A 23,552-nucleotide genomic window follows, 5' to 3' on the forward strand; every position below is an offset into this window, starting at 1 on the left:
ATTAATAAACATGTACAGCCTGGTTCAAAAAACGGCTTTGCTCTGCGTAGCTGACTTCTCTATCGGAACACACTGTACTGGGGTGAATTCTTTTCTAACGCGACGGTTCAGAAGATATTAAGATTACGAGTTTTTGCCCAAATAAGGACATGACTGACTTGACTCCCGGACGGGAACAAATAGCTGTTGGCTAGGAGGCTCAAACTCCGCCTCTTTATGTCACACTCTGCCTGGTTGAGTTCCGCATTTCCAATATGGCTGCCGCTGTAGATTGGCTTCAAAACAGCGCTCAGGAACAGATGGGTGACGTCACGGATACTACGTCCATTATTTATACAGTCTATGCTTGCAACGTATGCCCCAGACTATGACCTCCCTGCAACCCTCACTGTGCATCGTTTGGGTTAATTACACATCTCTCTCCTTTTGAACAACCGACAAGAGACGTCAGCTCGTCAGAGGCATCCCCGACGTGATCCCCTCTGTGAGAGCCCTGAGACATCCTCCAAGCAAAGAAATGGGCACTGCTCATGTCGTTAAACCACTAACGGCCAAATTCCACTGGATGCGTGTCCATGCCATCTCCAATCTGTCATCTGATAGGTTTCTATTCTAGTCAATGCATTAACTTCTACTGGATCCACTCCATTGCGTTCTGGCAGGTAGGACCCCTCCGGATCAGATACACAAGACTTCTATTTTTGCCAGATGCTGGAGCACGATGCATCAATCTCAACAGAGCTGATTTTTTGCATCCCAACGTCACTGGATCCCAGGTATAAGCATCGCTCTTTCCAGACCAAGAGCAAAGAGAGAACTGATGATCTACAGGGCAATGGGGCACAAATGGGCAGCAGACTGTACCACGCCGTCAGTCTTTTTTTAGATTAGTGTGATAAAATCAACAAAGCAGCTAAAACAGAGTCATTTAACATCAACTGTGTGAGTGAAAGAACCACACAGTCATGTGAGCTGTGCGCTATCTAATAGGGGTGCAACGGATCAAAAAACTCACGGTTCGGACCGGATCACGGTTTTGAGTCATGGATCGGATCATTTTTCGGATCAGCAAAAAAAAAAAAAAAAAAAGGGCCTCCATTTATTTTGTAAAACACTTTTAAACTTTTGCCCATTAAATAAAAACAACATTCAACTCAAAATCTACTGCATGTGCAAAGCACCCTATCTGTGGGCCCAGTCCTGCCTCATTCACTGCATTTCATGGCATGGCAAGTGAAGGAGCAGAGGAACTTCAAAAGTGTCACTCCATTCATCTTTCAATGGCTGATTTTCACCGTCCACTTTTCTTTGAGCTTCAAACTTGGAACACACCATTTTCGTGCATTCTAGGGTCCTACAGCTGGCAAAGTGCCAATATGCAAACTGCTCCATAAACGAAAGTGAACGTTAAAAATTGCACTCGCAGCATATTCTATGTGACCCAGTAACAGCCTGTCTGCGTATCTTTGACATGGAGACAAGTCCCGGTAAACACGAGGTGACCCGACCAAAACACAGAGTGAAGGAATAACAGTTCGGGGGTCACGAATAGGCGGCCGGATGCGGCCAGCCCATCGACGGCCTCTGGTCTAGTGGGTGCACAACGGAATTTCATAATGTGGAACAAGCACATTCAGCATTCACTGTATTTCACAGGGAAACCAAAATGCTCCCATACATGTGACTTACAAGATGCAGGAGGGTTTTCAATTTCCTCTGCTCCTTCACTTGCCATGACTACCGCTGCGCTTCATGAGCGAGTGTGGATTCTACATGCGGTCATCACGTGAACATGCGCATTTTTTTTCATCAACCGATCCGCGGACCACGTCTGTGCCGAACCGTGGAGAGGCATCCGTATGGATCACGGATCAATGATGATCCGTTGCACCACTACTATCTAAACATGAAAACTGTACAGGTAGATTGAATGCAGCAGATCCTGTCTCTGTCTGTTTGCACTGACTGGATAGCTAAGTTCACAAGTGAGCAGCAGACAAGCAGAAGTAGTCTGGATGAAGCGAAGCTATGTGAAGCTAAATATTTGCTCTGTTATCTTCAGTGAGCTTATGTAATGCTGTTTCTAGCTGCTCTGCTGCATTCTCCTTTCAGAGCTGTGTGTCTGAAACTAAAGCTTTTTCAAGTTCAGAGAAACAGAGCGGTTATTCAGGACTTCACTGCTCAAATCAAACTTATGGAAATTCCTCACTTTCAGTTCAACTGGAGGGGTGTGTGAGTCTTTTTGTCATAGATAAATGAGAATGAAACTTTGAATGGTGTGTTAAAGCGAACGTGATGAAAAGAAAGGCTGAAAAATGTTAAAATACATCTGAGAATGCATAAAAAAAGTTTAGTTTTGCCACTAAAAAAGGAAATTAAATTTATTTATTGTGAATATTCTTTAAAAAAAAGCCTGAAAAAACTATGGTTTGATAAAAATAAGACAGATTAATTAAATTTTTTGTACGTTTTTTGAGTGCATTAAAATGCACCTCTGGGTAAATCTTTAAGAAAGTGATTCCTGCGTCAAGTCCATACACTGTACAAAATATGGACGTAGTATCCGTGACGTCACCCATCTGTTACTGAAGCGCTGTTTTGAGGCCAATCGGCGGCGGCAGCCATATTGCTGCTGTCGAGTGATTGTGACGTAAAGAGGCGGGCTTTGAGCCTCCTAGCCAACAGCTACAGTGTTCCCGCCTGTCAATCAAGTCAGCTGTGCCTCTCATTGAAAGACTCATAATCTCAATATCTTTGAAATTGCCGCATTAGAAAAAAATTCACCCCCCCTCACAGTGTGAGCCGATCGAGAAATGAGCTATCCAGACTACACTCCTCTTTTGTACCAGGCTGTAAACATGTACTTCCGTAGCCAGCCTCAAGCGGATCCTCGATGAACTGCAGTTTTTAGCACTTCTGCATTGGACTCATATTTTTAGACCGGGGGTTGCCGCTTGGTCAAGTCCAACTAACATTTGAAATCTTCATGATTTATCATAGGATACCTCCAAACTAAGTCATTTTGATTACAAACTTTCTACCCTTTTGGATTACAGAACACTCGGGGGGGGGATTCTTTATGTTTAGTAGCCAAGTTAAAACAAGCTTTGCCCGTACTTAAGTATAATAAAGTTGCGTATATAAGTCACTCCCATAATAAGGTTCCTCTTTCTGCATTAATGCACCGTGTGAACTGACTTTCCAGGGTTTCAACGTCATCTCTCCAACAATCAAAGACTAGATTGAAATCGATCACACATAGGGGTCAAATTTGCGAAGCATCTTTAAATCATGTTGGTTTCTTCAACATTTATTTCTAGAGCACAGTGGTGACAAGGCCAGTTGGTGTCTGGTTCACACAAGGAGCGTAACAGTGTGAATGCTGCTGGTCAGGTTTCACTGCTACATGGCCAAACCATGCAGACGGGCCCATGCATCATGACCGGGCGCACTGTCCACTCCTCTGTCACAATATGCTTCAAAGCTACATGTGTTCAAGTGAGTGAGCCGCTGCAGCCACGCAAAGACTCTGCTGCATCTGGTTTTACAGGCCTACAGGAGAGAGAGACGTATTAATCCAGGGAGCTGCTATAAAACCTGTAATTGTAGACTGATTGAGATATGTTTTGTGCACTGGGGCCAAGTTTTGTTCTGCGTTAGCTGGAATTGTGATTTTGTACGAAAATCTTTCTTCACACTAGTGAGAGGTTTTTAAATCCTTGAAGGCTTAGAGAGCATTTTATTAATAGAAAATAATATAACAATCAAGCACTAGCACGGGACAGTGGTACAGGAAATGTCATAGAGGAATGATTCTTCATAACATCGTAATATATTGCATCATGACCGCTGTATGGTATATTTCAGGTACCATTGTTAGTAGTTTGCACTCGCCTGTACTCAATCAGTGTTCTTCCACAAATGTGTGCTGGTATCTGAGGGATACCTGGTACCAATATTCAAGTCTAGGTATTGTTATCATCTGTAGGAAGAAAATAAATGTTAAAAAGCAAAAAAGGAATGGAAGATTAAGTGACCAACTGACCACTTCTGAGGACATACTTTCTTTTGACCCTTTCTATGGAACAAAACATGAGCGGCAATCTCCGGTGTTGAGAAATGAAGCTATAACGGGAGTAGTAAAAACTGTAGTTCCTCAAGTGTCCAATTGGGGCTAGCACCAAAAGCCCTGGAAGCCACATACACACCCAATCTAAAAAGCTAATCTTTAAAGCCAAAAATAAACACGTTAACAGCCTGGTTCAAATAACAATTTTAATCTGAATAGCTAATTTCTCAAACGTTACACACTGTTCAGTAGGGATGGGAATTTACAGTAATCCTTGTAATCGATTACTCGAATTACCTAATGAACGACCACTCGAGTACTCCCAATTATTATTAATTTTTAACCATAAACAAAAATCAATCAATAAATAAATGTCAATTTTGGTTATTAGCAGCCTAATCTTAACGACGTGTGCTAACAGGGCGAGCAATGATGACGTGATGCGAGACTACCTGTTATCTGTCTCTGCTGTTTTCTCCTTTTTCTTTAAGCGCATGTGGGTAAGCATCAAACTAGTACTTCTATGGTATGCAAGTTTAACCCCACATACCTTGCACTGCACATTAACTTCATAATTTTTTCGAAGTACTTCCAGACATCACTTGTTTTAGCGGACATGTCGAAGGTGTCGCAGATGGTTCTGTGTTTGTTGTGCTTTTGCTTTCGTTGGAATATGTTCCTAGAGAGTTGCCGTAGCTGCCCTAAAACAGCTGTTTTTGCTGAAATCTGGCTCGGTGTGTTCTAAAGCTGAAGCCGTGGCCAGAGAAGTCATACGTTTATATCCCGTTAATTATTTTCCTACCTAGTATATTCAGTTGGGCGAAAACAAAAAAGCACATGGTCACATGTAAGACTGTATGGGTTCAAGTTATGTTGCCAGGGGTGCAAGTAACAAAATGCTACTTGAATAATGGGGTCAACCGCACCAAGTACTCGAGTATTCATGACCATCCCTACTGTTCAGGTGTGAATATTCTATAACTATTTAGTGTTGAAGATATTTAGAAAGTAAGTTAGCATAGCTCAGGGCACGTCTGACTTGACTGACAGGTGGTCGATAGGCCTCAAAACTCCACACCAAAAACGAATGTGTGTCGTCTCTGATACCATCTCCATGTTTCATATAGTCTGTGGTGCATATACAAAAACAACTGTGTTTAGAGTCTTATTAAGAAATAAACAGATCTCATGTTAGCACTCTTTAAACAGGACTAGAGGGTTTTCAGCTAAGCTTTTTGGAGTATGATTGGGTTTATAATATTGTAGCATTATTATTGGGGAATAACTTTGCATAGTCAACTCTGACTGCTTTCTTTATTCTGTTGAAACTGATTATATTTCACTCCTGCCCAAAGCTAGAAACTGAACATAATGTTCTTCTAAATGTTCTTCCCTCTGTTTCTGGTTTGCTAGAGTCATTAATCTTTTATGAAGATAACTTCACACTTAAATTAGTCCCATTTTAGTGCCATGGAAACACTCAGGGAAATGACATTTTCTGCAGCTCTCAAAGTGTAATGCGCTAAATTCACTAAACTCCAGGAGAAGTGTACAACATTCAGAAAGAAACCAAATACAGCTGGTTCCTATATTTGCAGTTGGATCGGGTGGCCTTGGCTTACAAAGTAATCTTCGTCTCCCTCCCTCTCCGGCCTCTCCATATCTTCCCCCATTCACTTTCTCTACTGTCTCAGCCCCTCTAACACCCCCTCCCCCCATGTGTTCTTTGAAAGTGTTTTCCTGGTACAGGCACAGGGAGCGGAGAACGAGTGGAGGCCTCTCCTTTCTGAGAACTGGCCCCGCTAACATGGTTTATAGCCGCCCAGAGACAGTATCAGACGTGTATGTGAATCAGGGAGAGAGGCTGCAAAAAGGAGGGAGAGAGAAGGGAGAGAGAAGGGAGGGGGGTGCAAGAAGGGAGGAGTTTTGCAAAAATGCCAAGCCATGGTTCACTTCAGCAGGCAGTTAAAGTGAGGCCAGGAAGAGGAGAGAGAGAAACGAGGGGAAAAGGAAAAAAAAACTCTCCCTGGGTTTGTAGAATTATTTCTGCTTCAAGCTGAGAAACGTTTTGCCTCAGAGTCTAGGGAATTAAACCCAATTTTAGTCACAATTTGTCTCAAAAAGTGCACTTCAACTCCTCACATCTGGTACCACTGACACTAAATGTGCACCACTGGCTGGCAAAAATTATTTCAATGTCAAAGCAACTCCAAGCTTGGTGTTACTCATGGTTCAACTAAACATAACAGAAATGTTTTTCATTAAAACAGACACATGTAGTGTAACTTTCATTACATACACAAATCATAACATCATCAGCGTACCCAAAATCCTCTCCTTACTTTAGAAAGTGGTTAAGCTGAGCCATTTGCATCTTTTGTCCAACAAGAAATCTGTGTTTTGCATTTTGCAAGCAATGGTTTACATGTGCGCAAGTCGGCTAGGCAGTATGTTGTCGACTTCCTGTTTTAATCTGAAAACGTCAATACGTATAAGTGCTGGTTGTCCTTGATATGAGTAGGGGATAAATGCAAACTCTTGTCTCTGCAAAAAAAAGCCAACCTTTGGGCAACGTGTACATTTAAATATGGTTCCATTTGAAGCTGTACATGCATGGATTTGCATGACAAAGAATATGGACATGTTTGATAAATGTGAGTAAGGAAAGGACATATTGCTTATTGCTATATACAAATATATTAATCAAGTCAAGTCTGACTGAAAGTGAAACTAGACTAATGTCTAAATAACTACAATTGCACACAAAAAGCAGTAAGGAACTGTCTCTTGTTACAGAGCCCTTGCATTGCTCTGGTCAGGCCAAACAAACAAAAGAAAACCAATTCTGCCAATTATTGGGAGGGAGACCGAGGACAGTTGTAATGTTTCACTCCTTGGATTTGAGATTGAGCCATGCATTTTCTGTTTGTGTTGCACAGGCATTTTCTAGGCTATTTATTAGCAGACACTTGAAGCTAGTTTGTATAGCAGTTTGAACACACTGGGTTAAAAGAGCTTAAAGTTATCGACAGAAAATGTCAAAAATGTTACAACTGTCCCCGGTCTCCCCTACCATTACATCTATGGCTATGACTGTGTACTAACCTGACTAAAATCAAGGATCTCATTGAACACATCAGACAACGAGGGTGCACGCCCCTCATCTGGTTCAGAGAGATGAGTCCTTTTTTCTGCGCTCTGTTCTCCATCTCCTGTGCTGTACGCTTCTCCATCTCCAAGCAGGTTCTCCACATCCATCGCGGCCTAGCTCATTTCTTGTGCACGCTGCTTTATTCCCACATCCAAGTAATGATCTTTATAACGCGGATCAAGTACTTTTCATTGTTTTCACTCCGTGGTCCGTCTCAACCTCTTTGCTTAGAAGACGCTTTGGTGCTGCAATTAAAGGCATAACGGACGCAGACATGTTGGCCCTTATCCAGGCAAGAGCGTACTGGCTGCAGTTTTTGCTTGCTACATCACAACATTCTGTTTCAGTTGTGTTGTTTCTGTGATAAAAGTCTTTCGCAAATTTTCGGTTCGCCGAATTTTCAGTGCATCCCTATCAAAAACGTCTATCCGAACAATTTCTTGTGCACACAACAACAATCACTGTATTCTTCTTCGTCTCTCGAAACGCCACTCATAAATAAAAAAAACGTGTATGTTACTTGTTTGTCTGTTTTGTGCTACTGTAGAATCCTGACAGTGCAAGATGGCACCCCCTGTGAAAGGAGACATACTCCTATGTGTCATTCTAAGTTATTTAAGCGAAACTGCTGAAGAGTTCTGCAACTGGTTAATGGAGAGACGTTGGGATCAAGAAACCTTTCTTAAACACTAAACCGTTGCACTACTCCTTGATACCAAATGTTAAAATAACTGCTAAAAGTTAACCAGCCACACCGACGATAATTCTACTCACACAGTCTCCTCAGCCTCTGTGCCTTTAAGGAGTTGTTAAAAAATTGGGCTTGACCATTTCTATTATGATGCACTTCTGGAGCAGAGCCAAGGTATCCTTCCTTCAGGCACTGCTCTGCCCATTCCTCTCTTTCCAACCCCCCTGCAACCACCACCACCACCAGCACCCCTCCCCCCCACGGTTACACTCCTGCCCCTGTCTCTCCGTATCACCGACACAAACGCCTCCTGCCCAACTGGTTTGTCTCACTGTCTGTCAAAGCACAAGGATACTGTTCTCCTGCTCCTCACCTGCTCCCGCTGCACAAAGTGAAGGCCAGCGTTTGTTCCCTCCAAGGCTTTTTTATTTTATCAGGGCACCAAGAAAACCTCACTTTAGTGGAATCCTGCAGACTTTTGTGACGCAGTTATAATATCCCCTGTTCTAAGGACTCTTCATAAAAAGTAAAAACTCAATAAATTGAATGAGGCCCAGTGTACTTTGGTGTCGTCGATGAATTGCCAATTGGCTCAAGCAGAGGTAATTCAGAGTTCATAGCCTACTTGCTCAGAGTGGTACTTATCCCATCTGTCATAAAACACACAGGAGAATTACAGGAGAATACAGCTTTTGACAGAGGAGGGATGTATGGTTTTATATGAGGAATGATATTAAAACTTTTATTTATCTATTTTGGCGCAATGTACCTATTTCTCTGGCATCCCATACAAGGAAGTAATAAATTTACCAGCTCAGGCCAAGCGCTGAGGAATGCAAATTATAGAAATCTTGGGGGTGTGGAAGAACTTTGGTTACAAATCAAAGTTTTTACTTGGAGGTTGAGCTTGTGAAGGTCGACTGATCCATGGCAAGTGAATGTTTGAGTTGGACGCTTTTGCAGCTGAGAGCAGACTCAGACCATTAAGAATAAAAATCAGGCGGGGGCCTATTTTCCCGAAGTCACAAAAGCAAATAGAGGTGTGAAAGAACAGGGCACATTTCTGTCATTGTGTACCTGAAATGTTCAATTTTATTCTGCATGAAAAACAGATGCATCTACTAAAACGACTGTTTTTCCCAGAGCCAAGCAAAATTCAATATCTGGATGGCCCTTCTCTTACTCTGTCAAAACTGCACTTATGACCCTTCCTGCCTGCATGACTCTTTACCCATATCAGAGTCGGGTCAATAACAAGTCACAACGAGGGAGAGGCAAACATTTCTGTGCAGATAAGCTCTAATGCAGTTTGGATGCGGTAGTGTTGGATGTAAAGGGGACCACACAGACGGACAGAATCAATGGCAGACCTGTACAGGAGAGTCCAGTAAGTAGACGGATTAGCCCTTTATTATTCGGCAGTGAGAGTTTGGTTAGCTGGGCTTCCAGAGAGGTGAGGCTTATGACGTGTTTTAAGTAAAGATTAAAGGGTCACGGTGAGGTCACTGCCAAATGTGAGAGCCCAATCAAAACTGCCAAGACGGCTGACCAGAAACAAAACCGGCGACTCCCGACAGCTGTTTTCAAATCTGTGTGATTTAGCAGCTCAGCATTTGTCAGCAGTCTGTTCCTGTGCGTACAAACTGTGTTCACATCAGGAAAAAAAAAAACAGCTCTCGTCTTGATTGCAAAAAGAAGGAGAAAATATATACATTAAAATGTCATAGAAAGACAGAAGTGGGAAGATAAAGTTTCAAGGAAGCAGTCAAGAAAGCTTGGTTCCTTGTGATCTAAGTCCTTTCACTCAGTTAAATGAAATGGAAAATGTTGGTGTGTGATATAATATTAATTGTCAATAATAATTTTGTACTGGACAGAACAAATAAACTACCAGTCAAAAGTTTTGAAACACCTTTTCCTTCAAGAGTTTGTATTTATTTCAATTATTTGAATCACTGTAGATTAATACTGAGGACATCAAAACTATGAAAGATCACATATGGAATTATTTAATTAACAAAAAAAGTGTTAAACAAACCAGAATATATTTTAGATTTTAGATTCTATAAAGTAGTACCCTTTTTCCTTCATGACAGCTTTGCACACTCTTGGTATTCTCTCAGTCTGCTTCATGAAGTGGTCTCCTAGAATGGTTTTGAATGAACAGGTGCCATGTCAAGAGTTCATTTGTAAAATGACTTGCCTTCTTAATGTGTTTGAGACCATCAGTTGTGTTGTTCAGAGGTAGGGTTAGTACACAATGGATAGCCCTATTTGACTACTGTTGTAATCCAGATTATGGCAAAACCAGATTATTTCATAGTTTGGATGTCTTCAGTATTAATCTACAATGTTGAAAATAATTAAAATCAATAAAAAATATTGAATGAGAAGGTTTCCAAACTTTTCACCGGTAGTGTATTTTGAGAAAATGTTAAATAATTCAGAATTTTTGTCTTTGAAGAAAGCAAAACTGAACACGATTAAGAACATTTTCAAATATTCTGCCGCAACCAGCGTAAGGATAAAAGTGATAAGACACTGTAATAACACAACACTTCTACAGAATGCTGCTGGTCTCTCTGTACTTACATGAAACATATACTTTGTGTATGATAATGTAACTTTGTTTTTCAGGTCAACTTGCAAATCACAGCTTGTTCTTAAAACTATTCTCCGCACACGAAGACAAAGATCACAGGTGAAGCTGCACCGCTAAGAATAACCATTAGAGGCTCATACCTTGAGTCGCCTCTGGTCTTGGGGCAGCAGGAAGGGGTCGCTGGGACCTCGGTTGACTGGATGGGAGAACCATCTTAACAGGGCCCACGTACTTGACGTACGTCCCCGGGAAGTCTCCTCTCTGTTTAGTGCGCTCGTTGTACCCGAGGAGCCAGCCGAGGTGCTCGGGCTGCTCCTCGCAGCCCTCATTGTAGCTCTCTGTGGACAGCAGAGACGCCTTGCTGACCGTCAGAAGGTCCCCAGGCTGCAGATCCAAGTCCTCCTCCTGGTCCTTGGTAAATGCGTAGAGAGCAAGGTACTGGAAACCTTCCGTCGCCATTTTGTCAGGGAGGAAGAAGAATCAAAATGGCCGACGAACAGAGGATTAAGTAGTGCAGCCTGAGTCCAACTGCAATGACAGGGTTCTGCTAAACAGGCGTCGTCTGCGGTAACCAAAAGAGGCTGTAGAGTCAGTAAACTCTGGTGTCGGTGTTGATTCGGCGGCTCAGGCAGATAGGGGGAGGGCGAGGGGAGGGTGCGGGAGTCACCCGAAGCTTAGAAGCATTTTGTAAAAGTCGATAAGGTAGCGTTTTGCTGCGGATCTGCCTATGTCTGCAGCAGTTTTTTAGACCTGGCCAGTGTTGGTGGACTGGTGCAATTTCCTCAGCTTGATACCCCGGTTGAGCCAGATGATGGAGCAGAGGGAGAGAGTCGGCAACATGCTCCTTCAAGCAGCGGAAAACCTGCTGGCCGGGTGCTGTTGGAGCAGCCTGGTGAAAGATTTTTGCCAGTCGAAGGGCCCTGTGTCGTCGGCTCCCCGCGGTTTAAAGAAGCGGTGTGATTGGACGACGAGTGGCAGAGTGGGAAGGTCCTTAATCCTCTTCGGTTCTCTCAGGCTCCCACATGATCCGGACAGAGATTACGACTGACCTGCATTCCTTAAAAAAAAAAACAAAGGGAAGAAAGGGAAAAAGAGAAAAAAATATTAAAAGTAGGGCCAAAACACACAAACACATAATGAAAAACAGGATTTAATTGTCAATAAATGTATACAAAAAATAGCCATATATACAGCACTATATAGAGTATGGATGTAAAGCTTTAAGCGCTGTATAAAAATGGCGAACTGCGGCAGCTCCGTGCATTTGTGCAGTCTTTGGTTAGGACGGAGAAATCGGATGATGCTGCTGCGTCATGACCAACAGCAGACTAAGTCCCTGGACAGAAGCCTCCACTCCCTCCACTTTACATTCACACACTCACAGCCCTTCACTGACGCATCACACTTTCCACAGGAGCAAGAAGTTTCACCATGAAACCAACGTCCCTTCCAAACCAACACCAACATCATGTGCGATTAGCAGCATCCGGAAAGATGCATTTCCAAAATGGCGAAGAAAACATTTTTTCGTAGAGATCATGCATGCAAAAAGGAAAAAAGTAGGACCTGCATTACGGCTGTGGGGCGACCAGAATGTTCTGGAAGCATGCAGAACCCTTTACAACAGTTCCCCTCCTCGGTAGCAGAGGAAAAAAAAAAGAGAGCCCTGTGATGCCTGAGAAATATTTTCGGCTTCATTCTGTCAAAATAGCGAAATCATACCGTACCAAGTCTGCCAATGTATGAAACATCGAACAGCCAGTCAAGTGAGTAACTAAACTCTGGTACAAAATCAGAAAATACCACATAAAAAGCAAACGTCTTATTGCATTATGTCACACTTCTTCTGGTGACTTGTTTCAGAGCATCCAAAACAAGACAAAAGGTCAACCAGGGATGGATAACGAATATTCTCTGATGAGAAATGAGTGCAGGGCCCAGGAAAATGTCATGTAAAGCGGGCAGTTATCGGCATACAGCGACAATAGAACTGTTTTCAAAAGGCTGGATTAAACCAGATTACTCCAATTCTTTATAAACTCACTTTGAGAAAAAATCATAATTTCCAGAGCTTTTTTCGGTAGTTGAGATTTCAGAGGTGCAAAATAAAATAACTTCAAATTCCTAACAGTGCCATCACTGAGAGATCAGACTGAGAGCAAGGAAGAGAGGGAGAGATTAGGGTTCCAGATTAAGAACGACATCTGTGGTTTTGTGGACCAACCAAGGACGATGGTCCTGTTAACCTCTCTAGACGGGATAAAGGGATGCTAGAGAGGAGATGGAGCAGGCAGAGAGGGAGAAGGAGCAAACGGGAAGGTGTAGGGAAGTTTTGGTGTTGTATGCCAACAGCTATTTGGGACAATTTCCCGAAAAGGTCCGAGTCCAAATAACCGAAGGCCTGGTTTTTCTGGAGGCCCGATGTTGTGCAACCGTTTCATAAACGTTCCTGAATGGACAATGATTTGAGTGATGCATTGCAGACACTTCGATCGAACAAGGTGAGAGTTTAAAAAATAAACTTAAAACCTCCATTTTGTGTCTTTGAATGCCAAAGTGCATGCTTTCGAAAACCTTAGTCTAGATTATCCTCTCTCCCCACACGACATTCGGAAAGCAAAAAACGCACATTCCCTGCAAACCTTCGTGAGTAAGACTATCATCTTTGTAAATAAAAAAGGGTTAAGGTGGTAACAGGATGCAGCAGAGTGCAACACTCACCCCACTTTTGGTTCACAGAGAAGCCGGACAGGCTCAGCCAGACACTCGGTCCAACATCCTTCGAGTCGAGAAGCAAGAGGTGCCAGGCTAGACACGTGGCACTGGCATACCCAACCACAGCCCGCAATCCTCACACCACCATACCCCCCCCCCCCCCCCCCCCCCCCAACCCTAAAACCCCCCCTCCCTCTTCTCTCCACCTGCTCTACCCCCCTGCCCCCCCTCCAACTCCAAACACAGAGTGTTTCCTCCAACTGACAACCCCCCCCATCTTCAGCCTGCGAAAAAACTCCAGTTGTTTTTCCAGTTGCCGTGTTTTCTTTATAGTCGCACGGCTTCAGCAGAGAAGAGGCGAAAACTAGAAGAAGTGTCAGAAAGAGCCGCCCGAGAGGAGCACTCTCGTTCTGTAATCCTGTTTTATTATTTAGTTCCAGAGCAGGAAAAGTCGTACGAGGTGAGGAAGGAGACGTCCCTGTTTCAGTCCTGGTCTGATAGTGTTGTAGGAGCACAGCAACAGCAGCAGGAACAGCTGTGAGGCTCAGCAGCACTGGATCCATTTTCCCTTCTTTAAATACTTTTTATTCAGTCAGAGCACAGAGCGGCAGACAGCAGTGAAAAAAAGCAGAGTGTGACTGAGAGACGGAGCACTTTGCTATCAGCAGAGTCCACACGGCTGAGAGAGACCACAGGAAAATAATTAATGAATAGGCAGCAAGTAACTCACTGTTGCTAGAGAGAGGGAAAGCTAATCCCGCACTCTGATTGGCTGCCACTCGAGCCATGTGCTCAGCAGTCACAAGAGAAGCCGGGCAAATCAAGGAAACGTTCTAATATTAGAAAATGTATCTAGGCAGTGATCAAACATCTGACCCAAACAACTCCACCTTCTCGCACTATCTGGACTCTTTTCATCTCTGCAGCCCGGATGATCGCTCATCACGCTGCATGATGCAATGATTTAGAGGGAATGAAAACTGCCACAGGATGATGATGAAGAGCATAACATGGAAAAACTGAAGGCTGCTCCTGATTGGAGAGGATTTCATGAGTCACTCTGGAGTCGTGCAATGGGATGAGAGGAGAAGATTTTTGTTTTCTGAGTTGACAGGGAGATAAATGTGATGATCTCATGAGAAAAAAGAAAGAAGAGTGCATTCTGTGCTATATTAAACAAGAACATGAACTTAAAAGGCACACAAACACTAGCTGGTTATACTCTATTTATGTATTAAAACACGGTAATTTGAAGAAATGGGAGGAGGGACAGCTGGTTATTACTCTCTGTTATCTGTGTCACAGACAGTACTGGGACTAAAGTGAGACCTAGTTTGAACTCAAAATGGCATCGAGATGTTCCTCTGCAGTCGTCAAATGACTCGTGATGTGTTTAGTCAGCCAGTAGAGCTCTGACCTGTTCATTATACACTAGCATGCATAATGTAAAATGGCAAATAAGCTATTCAGAGCATCACTAACACAGCAGAATGATACAAGAGAGCCTGACACTGCCACCAAAATACCATGGATGTGTATGAGTGTTTCAACTAGGGGTGGGAATTGATAAGATTTTATCAATGTCAATGCCATTGTCGATTCTGCTTATCAATCCAATTCCTTATCAAATCTCAACGATTCCTGAGTATTTTTTTGGGGGGGAAAAAAATAGTTATACGGTCTTCCGCTTCAAAAGGAACCATTTAATTTTTTCCAAAATTTTGTCTTCACAAGACATGAAAATATTCAACTTGAACATACTGAACAATAGGTTGACCTCATTCTCGGCCACATGAGTCCGGACGTGGACCCTGGAGCCTGGATGAAAAGACCTTGAATTTGGAAAGGAAAAACGCTTTTCCTCGTGGAGGTATTTTACCCGCTTTCGGTGCCTCATTTTCGGCCGTGTGAGTCAGGACATGGCCCCTGGAGCCTGGAGCTAAAAACTTTTCCTCTCCATTTTTTTCACGTGGTTGAAAGAGTTCTGAGTCGCAGAGTGTGTGACGTAATGCAACGTACCGCGACATGATGTTGTGCTGGGAAATGAATCGTTAAGAAGAATCGATAACATTTGAGGTGTACAATGCCGATGGAATTGATTAATTGGAACCGGTTCCGGTTTTCGATTCCCACCCCTAGTTTTCAACGGTATGATTTCAAGCGTTTAGGAATAGAAATGATCAGGTGTACCAAAACAGCTGGTTATTCCCTTCAAAGCTGACTTGTAATATTGTTAAAATTTGCTGCTTTTCTATGTTTTATCTTTGCAAAAATAAATATTGATAAAGTTCAGGACTTCTCAGATGAAACGAAACATTTGAGTTGAGTGCCTGAACTTGTACATTTGATATTTTACTGTAATGTTTTGGTGTTTAGGTCATTAAAGTTGCTAAATTAAGACAGTAACTGTTATATACACTAGGGATGGGAATTTACAGTAATCCTTGTACTCGATTACTTGATTACTAATAAATAAATAAAAGTCCATTTTGGTTATTAGCAGGCTAATTTTCTCCACTCTGGTTTCATCACAACGACGTGTGCTAACAGGGTTAGCAAAAAACATGATGCAAGACTACCTGTTATCTGTCTCTGCTGTTTTCTCCTTTTTCCTTAAGCGCATGTGGTTAAGCATCAAACTAGTATTTCTTTGGTACGCAAGTTTAACGCCACATATCTTGCGCTGCACTTTAACTTCATCGTTTTTTAAGAGTACTTCCAGACATCACTTTTTTTAACTGACATGTCGCAGGTGTCGCAGACAGTTCTGTGTTTGTTGTGCTTTTGCTTTCGTTGGAATAATATGTTCCTAGAGAGTTGCCGTAGCTGCCGTAAAACTGTTGTTTTTCCTGAAATCTGGCTCGGTGTGTACTAAAGCTGAAGCCGTGGCCGGAGAAGTCATACATTTATATCTTGTTAATTATCTTCCTGCCTAGTATATTCACTTATGCGAAAACAAAAAGAACATAGTCACACATGTAATGCTGTATGAGTTCAAGTTATGTTGCCAGGTGCGCGAGTAACAAAATGCTACTCGAATAATGGGGTCAATGGCGAGTATTCGAGTATTCATACCCATCCCTAATATACATTGATTTTGAAAGAGCGTATTGCACAAGATTATTAATCTATCCATATCAAAAAATTAAAGGTTTACAAATAAAGCCAAGAAAAACATTGAAACCATATACAGGCTATCCTACACACTGATAAAGCAGACTCAATTTCAAAGAGTCTACATGAATATCACATAAGAACACAAAGGAACTACATTTTTAGTACAGTCTGATATGAAAAACACTAACTTGATTATCTCCAGCATTGATTTGTGATTTACTACAGACAAAAATGAAGATGTCAGGGGTTGGTTACAGTGGCAGTAGCCTCTTTTAAAGCAGCACTGCTCCAGTTATTTATGTTGTCGTGTAATAAAAGCTCCAATAACATCAATCAAGGAACAGTTACTAGCTTGTTGTAGACAAATGCAAAATATTAGTAGATATTAATATCTGGCCAATTGTTTAGTCTGCAGTTCATATCATATTACCCCGTTAACATAACTGGGTATTTTTGCACTATTATTTTCTCCTGTTGGTCTGAGCCAGCTATCAGACACAGTAAAAGGATCCTGCTCACCCATTTCAACCCCTGTGCTCACATGACCCCGCTTAGGACTTTTGGGATTTTTAAAGCGTTTTATCGGTTTGAGAATTAGTGCATTTCTTCTTTTTAAAATAGTCTGTTACAATCTTCATACAAATTAACTGTCATCTTGTTAAAATGAGCTTACTTAGCATCACATTAAATTGAACATTATCACTGATGCTAGAGTAAAAAAAGGTCCACAGCTCTGCACCAAGCGGCAACCTCCGGTCTAAAAATATGAGTCCAATGCGGAAGTGCTAAAAACTGCAGTTCATCGAGGATCCGCTTGAGGCTGGCTCCGGAAGTACCGGAAACCACATACACACCAATTCAAAAAAGACGATCTTCACAGCAGAAATAAACATGTTTACAGCCTGGTACAAAAGACGAGTGTAGTCTGGATAGCTCATTTCTCAATCAGCACACACTGTAGGGGGGTGAATTTTTTTCTAACCCAGCAATTTTGAAGATATTGAGATTACGAGTCTTCCAATGAGAGGCACAGCTGACTCGATTGACAGGTGGGAACACTCACTGTTGGCTAGGAGCCTCAAAGCCTGTCTCTCTACATCACAATCACTCGACAGCAGTAATATGGCTGTCCATATTTTATACAGTCTATGGTTTACACCAGGTGATTTAACCTATAGTGCCTAGGGTTAACTACACACTGACAGGAGCAAGGCAACATTAAATGGTCACTGACCAAAGCACTCGAGAGGACTATTTTCTTCTCCATAGACTTCATGCCTCTTTGCTGCTGTGTTACATTTGTTCGCTTTGCACCAAAAGCCCAACTTTCCCCGCTACACAATCGATGCTAACTGGAACGTTTGTATTTATTCCCTAATCTTCAATGTTTCATCAAGTCGAGCCAAAACCCCCAGCAATGGTTTATTCTTCATAGCAACGTTCTGATATTGAGAAATAACAGACTGGTGCCATGGAGTATTGACCAATCAGCACCAAGAACATTTCCTACAGCTGTGGATACTTGCTGTTACATTTCTATGCTGGTGGTTAGGCTGATTCCCTGCTTTATCTTTACTGATATTACATGATACGAGGGGTGGGCTAAATATCTGTTAGTAAAACATTAACTTAAATTAGAAGTCATGTGAGAATGCAGCCGTTTTTGTATATGGTTACATAAAATCTGACTGGTTGAGTCGCCCCCTGCTGCTCATGATAAAGAATGCACGTTAAGTCAGTTCTGCATTAGTCAGACTGTCGACACTTTTAAACCACAGGATGTAGCTTCTTTCATTAGAAAAGTTCAAATCAAGACAAGAAAGGCTGAGAATAAAGGATAAGAATCTCAGAATTGCAGCATTTAAAGGGCTGCAATTCTCCGTTTTTCTTAAATATGATTAACTGAGACATTTTGATTAAGAAATTTAGATGGACACACAATTATTGCTTTTAAAGTCTGTGTATGTGTTGGCCCTTTGCGGCCCTGCTGGTGAGGAGCCGAGTACAGAGACACCACGCATTCAGCCTGGCCTCGAGCCATCTGTCCACATGGAACTGAAAAATCTACTGCGCCACAGGGAGGACAGGCCAACAACACAGCAGCTTGTGACGACTTATTTTTCAGACTAAAAATGGAGGCTTTGGCATTTTTTGATTTGAGTTATGTTCACCTGAACTCAATGTGTCCTAAATGAGGCTGAAAGTTCTCTTTGCAAAACAGAAACATCTGCTGCAGAGATTATGTAGCACTGAGACGGCACTGTTCTGAACGTTAAAGTTCACTACAAGGCTCCACAGTTGAAGAGAAGACATGAAATGCAGGTTCAAAAGCTAACTAAAGTCCATGTTAGCGTGCTGATAGACTTAAACATTAGGACTGCAACAAATAAGGACAATGTGATCAATCTGAAAAGGTGGAAATATCACAAGATTGTTTTCTTTAGCTTATAGTGAGAGGTTCATGAGCCTCATTCTTCAGATCAGACTCCACTTCACTTTGTAACAACAAACACATAAACAACCTTACACAAGTCCAGTTTGAATGCATGAAACTGTGACTTATGTGTGAATCAAAGTGTGTGGGTAAACACAGCAATGACAGAGCGTGTCAAATTTTTATACAACTGTGACACGAACAGGGAACCAGTTTGACTGGACTTGTGATGAAGCAATAAAAAAATAAGTGGCACCTACATCCAATCCGATATAATTAATGAGCACACTTGTCTGGCTTTCAGTCTGTCACTTGATGATGATACTTGAAAAAAAAAATTACTCATGATTTCAATATTATTCCTGGATTGCAGGAGGAACTCTCTGTGAAACAGCTGTTACCTATCAGCAGTTATATCAGTGATTGGTCTCATTCAGGACGGTTTTAAATTGTGTATTACTGAATAGATATTCCCCAGTGTGGTATGCTCATAAAAATTTATGATTTATTTCCCTGAGAGTCAAAAATAATACTCTTTTTATTGCAGCTATCAGATGATTTTCCTGGGTACAGCCAGGAGCCTGAAGCATTTGTGTGAGCTCCAGCAAAATGTCCTTAAATTTGTACTCAGCTGCTATCTTGATCAAATAACACTATTCATGTTTCACTGGATTCTTCACCCAATGGACATATCACAGAAATAACCAAAGCTGTACAGCTGTTTGGTTGAACTTCTTCAGCTTATTCAACCCCTCTGAGAAGTGACATTTGGAGAAATTACACTATTTTTGGCATTTTTTCCACAAAAACAAATCATGTGAGCACTTTTCAGAGAAACTGAGGCAAAATATGTATGCTTTGCCATAGGGAAGCAGGATATTGGATTTTTTGCCGATATCCGATATGCCGATATTTTACAACTCATTTAGCCGATACCGCTATTTTTTTCCACACACCTAATTGCAGTGATCATCAATTCTCTTCTATATTGGAATTAGCGTACAGTATTATTAGAGGTGTGAAAAAATATCGATACAGCAATATATCGCGATACTTTGACCTCCAATATGATATCAATATTTCAACTCTTAATATCGATATTTTTGTAATAATAAAAATTCACATTTTTGCAAAGTTGGAACTAAAATACAACTGCAGTATTTCAAAAACAATAAAGTGGAAAAGTTATTTTCAATCAAATAGTTTTTACTTAATTTTTCCTTTCAATTTTGAGTAATATTGTGTGATTTACATAAACACCATCTCTATTTTTTCTTAGTTTACTGTGTAGAATATCGCAATATATCACAATATTGTGATATATTGATACTATCGTATTGTGACCAAAGTATCGTGATGCGTATTGTATCGTGAGGTTCTTGGCAATACTCACCCCTAAGTATTATGGTGATACTCTTATCACATTTGTTATGTAATTTTAATTTCTTGTGCAAAATAAGAAAAATACTTAACACTTAAAACTGCATATATGCAGTTTTAAGTGTTAAGTATTTTATACATATATGTATTTATGACAACTGCTTTAAAAAAAAATCATACAAAATGATACATCCTACTTAAAACTTGGATGATGCTCTCCCTGAGACAATCATAACAAAACCCCCAACCAGGGAAAATTTGATCAATTTCACATTTGACATAGTAAGTAAACCTAACCTCTGTTCACAGGGAACATGTGAAAAGTGCAACTGTACAGCAATTAAACCCAAATTAAATAAAATGGTTTACTCTTTGACAGTAAATGTGCCTAAATGAGTCAGCTACATGTACCTTACAGACTGCTGCTTAAATTCACAGTTAACCTCAAACATGAGTCCAACATGTGTGCAGCAGCCCATTATTTTATCGGTTAATTATATCGGCGTGTTGGCCGATATAGTTCATTTTAAAGCCGATATAGTCTGATACTGATAATGTGCCGATAATATCATCATCCCTACTTTGCCACAAGTTATGTCTCACATTGATAAATCAGTGTAATGAAGGAGTGACATTTTGTTGCATAATGCTCAATTCAGTAATTAGAAGAGAGAAGGAGGAGAAGGAGGAGGAGGAGGAGGAGGAGGAGGAGGAGGGTGGTGGTGGCGGGTGGGGGTCTCATCAACAGTTGAGTGGCTTGTCGTATTATGCAAGTGGTACAATTTTCATTAAACCCTTGGTTCATGCTAAAATCCTCACACCAGAGATGTAGCACACAAACACACAAACACACACACACACATCATACCAGGCCTTCAGCTATGTGAGGCCTCCTGTGGTCTGCAGTCAATGTAAAGGCACTATTATAGTGTAACATACACTACCGATGCTACACACACGCAGGACATTGCACAGTCTGATGAATTTATGTCACACTTTGACAATATTTTCATTATGTTAAACTTTTAAATTCTAACATTTGGCTTAAAAATCATGGAAATGTTAGGATTTATATTCTGAGTGAACTTTTAAGCAAGTTTTAAACATGTCTTTGCCATAAACTTGGAGTAAATAGAGAATCATGACACATTTAAAAGATAATACAATAAGGAGGATTTAAAATAACTACTTTAAATAAGGATAAATGTGAATGTTAGTCATTTAACGGGCTCAGCGTTTAAACGTCAACTGTGCGTGAGCAGCGAGCAACAACGTGCTGCATAAACACAAGTTGCAGGGAGGCTAAATGTGTAAACCTCATTAAAACACAACAAACACGACAGAAACCAGGACTTCAAACTCTTACAACTACAACACAAGTCGGCAGCTTTAAGTCGCGTGCGCTGAAGCACACTTGCAGCCTCCATTTTCCAGCAGGCTACAGTGGCTGCTGCTGTCTTGCTGTACTGGAAATGTGCAATAACTTGGAAAAACTCACCCGCGGATATTTCTTGACTCTTCTCACTTTTTTTTTTTGCTGCGCCGCTTTAAACACTTCAAAGTATGCGACCGAGTCCGTGTGGTGCCTTCACGTGCGGACGAAAAGCTTCTCGAGCTGCATGAAACTTGTATCAAACCCTGTACTCACTTCTTATTTTGCCTTCTTTCTCTCGCTCTTTCTTTCTTTTCCCGTTCATGACTCCCTGCTCCCCTACACAGCCATTTTCCAGCTCAGCACGGCGCAGGGAAGGGAGAGTGCGTGGGAACTAATATGAAGAGCGCGGAAAGAGACGAAGTCGAGCGGAAAAGCCCGAACGCCAGCTAGAGGTCACCGAATGGCCTCGGCCCATTATGGAAATTTGACGCTCGCAATTCTAAGCTGTTGAGTATGGGGCGCCGTTTGTAAAGTTGTGCACACTGAAAATGAGTGTGCCAAATTATTATGCAAGTTGGTGATGAGAGCATATAACTTGTGAAAATTAAAAACTAGGCACCATTTTTAACGTTCTATTGATTGAGAATAATAATATTTACTACAACTGTATTCAAACTTCAACAAAAACAACAGTTTTCTTTACATTTGTATACAAAATAAAACTGTTAAAGTCTTTAAAACATTTCAAATCTAAAGTTTTTCTCAAATGTCCAATATAACCTCCTTTTCTTTCAGTGAGGGTCAGAGGTCACTGGTAAATAGATTTAGTGAGGTTTCTGATGACTTCTCTGCTGGCTCTTTTGAGCTGTATTTCTTGCCATTACTGTAAATTATCTCCTTTATTATTGACTACAAGTTCTCAGTCGGGTTTAGATCAGGTAAGCAGGTAAGCAGGTAGGCCAGTTCATGAGGTGTTCCTTATTTGTATTTTCCTCCATGGAGGAAAAGACATTCAGCTAAAGTGAAAAAGATGCTAGTGTTCATGCATGAGCACAATGCACCGTCACATGCCTCACGTTATTCCCAGGACAGGATGGCATCTCAGGGTTTTAAAGAGGATCGCCTCATGAACTGGCCTGCCTGCTCACCTGTTCTCAACTGGACTGAGAACTTGTGGTCAATACTGAAGAAGACAATTTACAGTAATGGCAAGAAATACAGCTCAAAAACGAGCATCTTTGGAAAGCCATACAAAGTACAACTCACAGTGTCAGCAGAGAAGTCATCAGAAACCTCTCTAAATCTGTTTACTAGTGACCTCTGACCCTCACTGAAAGAAAAGGAGGTTATATTGGACATTTGAGAAACACTTTAGATTTGAAATGTTTCAGAGACATTAACAGTTTTATTTTGTATACAAATGTAAAGAAAACTGTTGGTTTTTTTAAAGTTTGAATACAGCTGTAGTAAATATTATTATTCTCAATTAATAGAACGTTTAAAATGGAGCCTTGTTTTTAATTTTCACAAGTTATATGCTCTCATCACCAACTTGCATAATAATTTGGCACACTCAATTCTGCAGATTCTGCATTTATTTAAAATACAGCTGAAAAGCATCATTTTAACCACACAGTTGAAGAAATCCATTCACTATCTGACTTCTTAACAAATTTGAAAACGACTATTAATATAGTTTTGAAATAGTCACAAAAATGCAACTTACATAACAATTGTGCACGCAGTGTAAATTCATGTCTAATTTTTACAGAAAAAGTCATAAATACTGAAATTAAAGGAACACATTATGGAAAAAAAAAGTTTTAATTAAAACACTGATAAAAAAAAATAATAATATAATATAATATAAATTGTGTTTTATTATATTGTTTTTTGTTTTTAATCTTTTTAAAACATGTTTTAAATTAATTTTCTGAACTATGGGACACATTTTTAATTTTCAATATTAGACCTACAGACCTAAAGAGTTACAATATTTTCCACAAACCACCTTTCTA

The 23,552-nt window shown here is 41.0% G+C and overlaps 1 protein-coding gene across 3 annotated transcripts in view; it reads right to left on the reverse strand.

Moving 5' to 3' along the window:
- The window catches only part of pik3r2 (phosphoinositide-3-kinase, regulatory subunit 2 (beta)), a 48,011-nt gene extending 26,025 nt beyond the window's left edge, over positions 1-21,986 (reverse strand). Inside the window, exons 1-2 of one of the 3 annotated variants that reach the window (XM_034702830.1) lie at positions 13,235-13,332; positions 10,654-11,570 (exon numbers count right to left, since the gene is read on the reverse strand). In XM_034702830.1, coding sequence (XP_034558721.1) covers positions 10,654-10,972 — 319 coding nt within the window. In that variant the 5' untranslated portion in view covers positions 10,973-11,570; positions 13,235-13,332. Of the gene's footprint in view, positions 1-10,653; positions 11,571-13,234; positions 13,333-21,657 lie in introns of those variants that run through there. The other 2 variants (XM_034702831.1, XM_034702829.1) reach the window with 2 other exon arrangements.
- Positions 21,987-23,552: the final 1,566 nt, after the last annotated feature.

Source organism: Notolabrus celidotus, chromosome 15 (genome assembly GCF_009762535.1).
Source record: "Notolabrus celidotus isolate fNotCel1 chromosome 15, fNotCel1.pri, whole genome shotgun sequence".
NCBI lineage: Eukaryota > Metazoa > Chordata > Actinopteri > Labriformes > Labridae > Notolabrus > Notolabrus celidotus.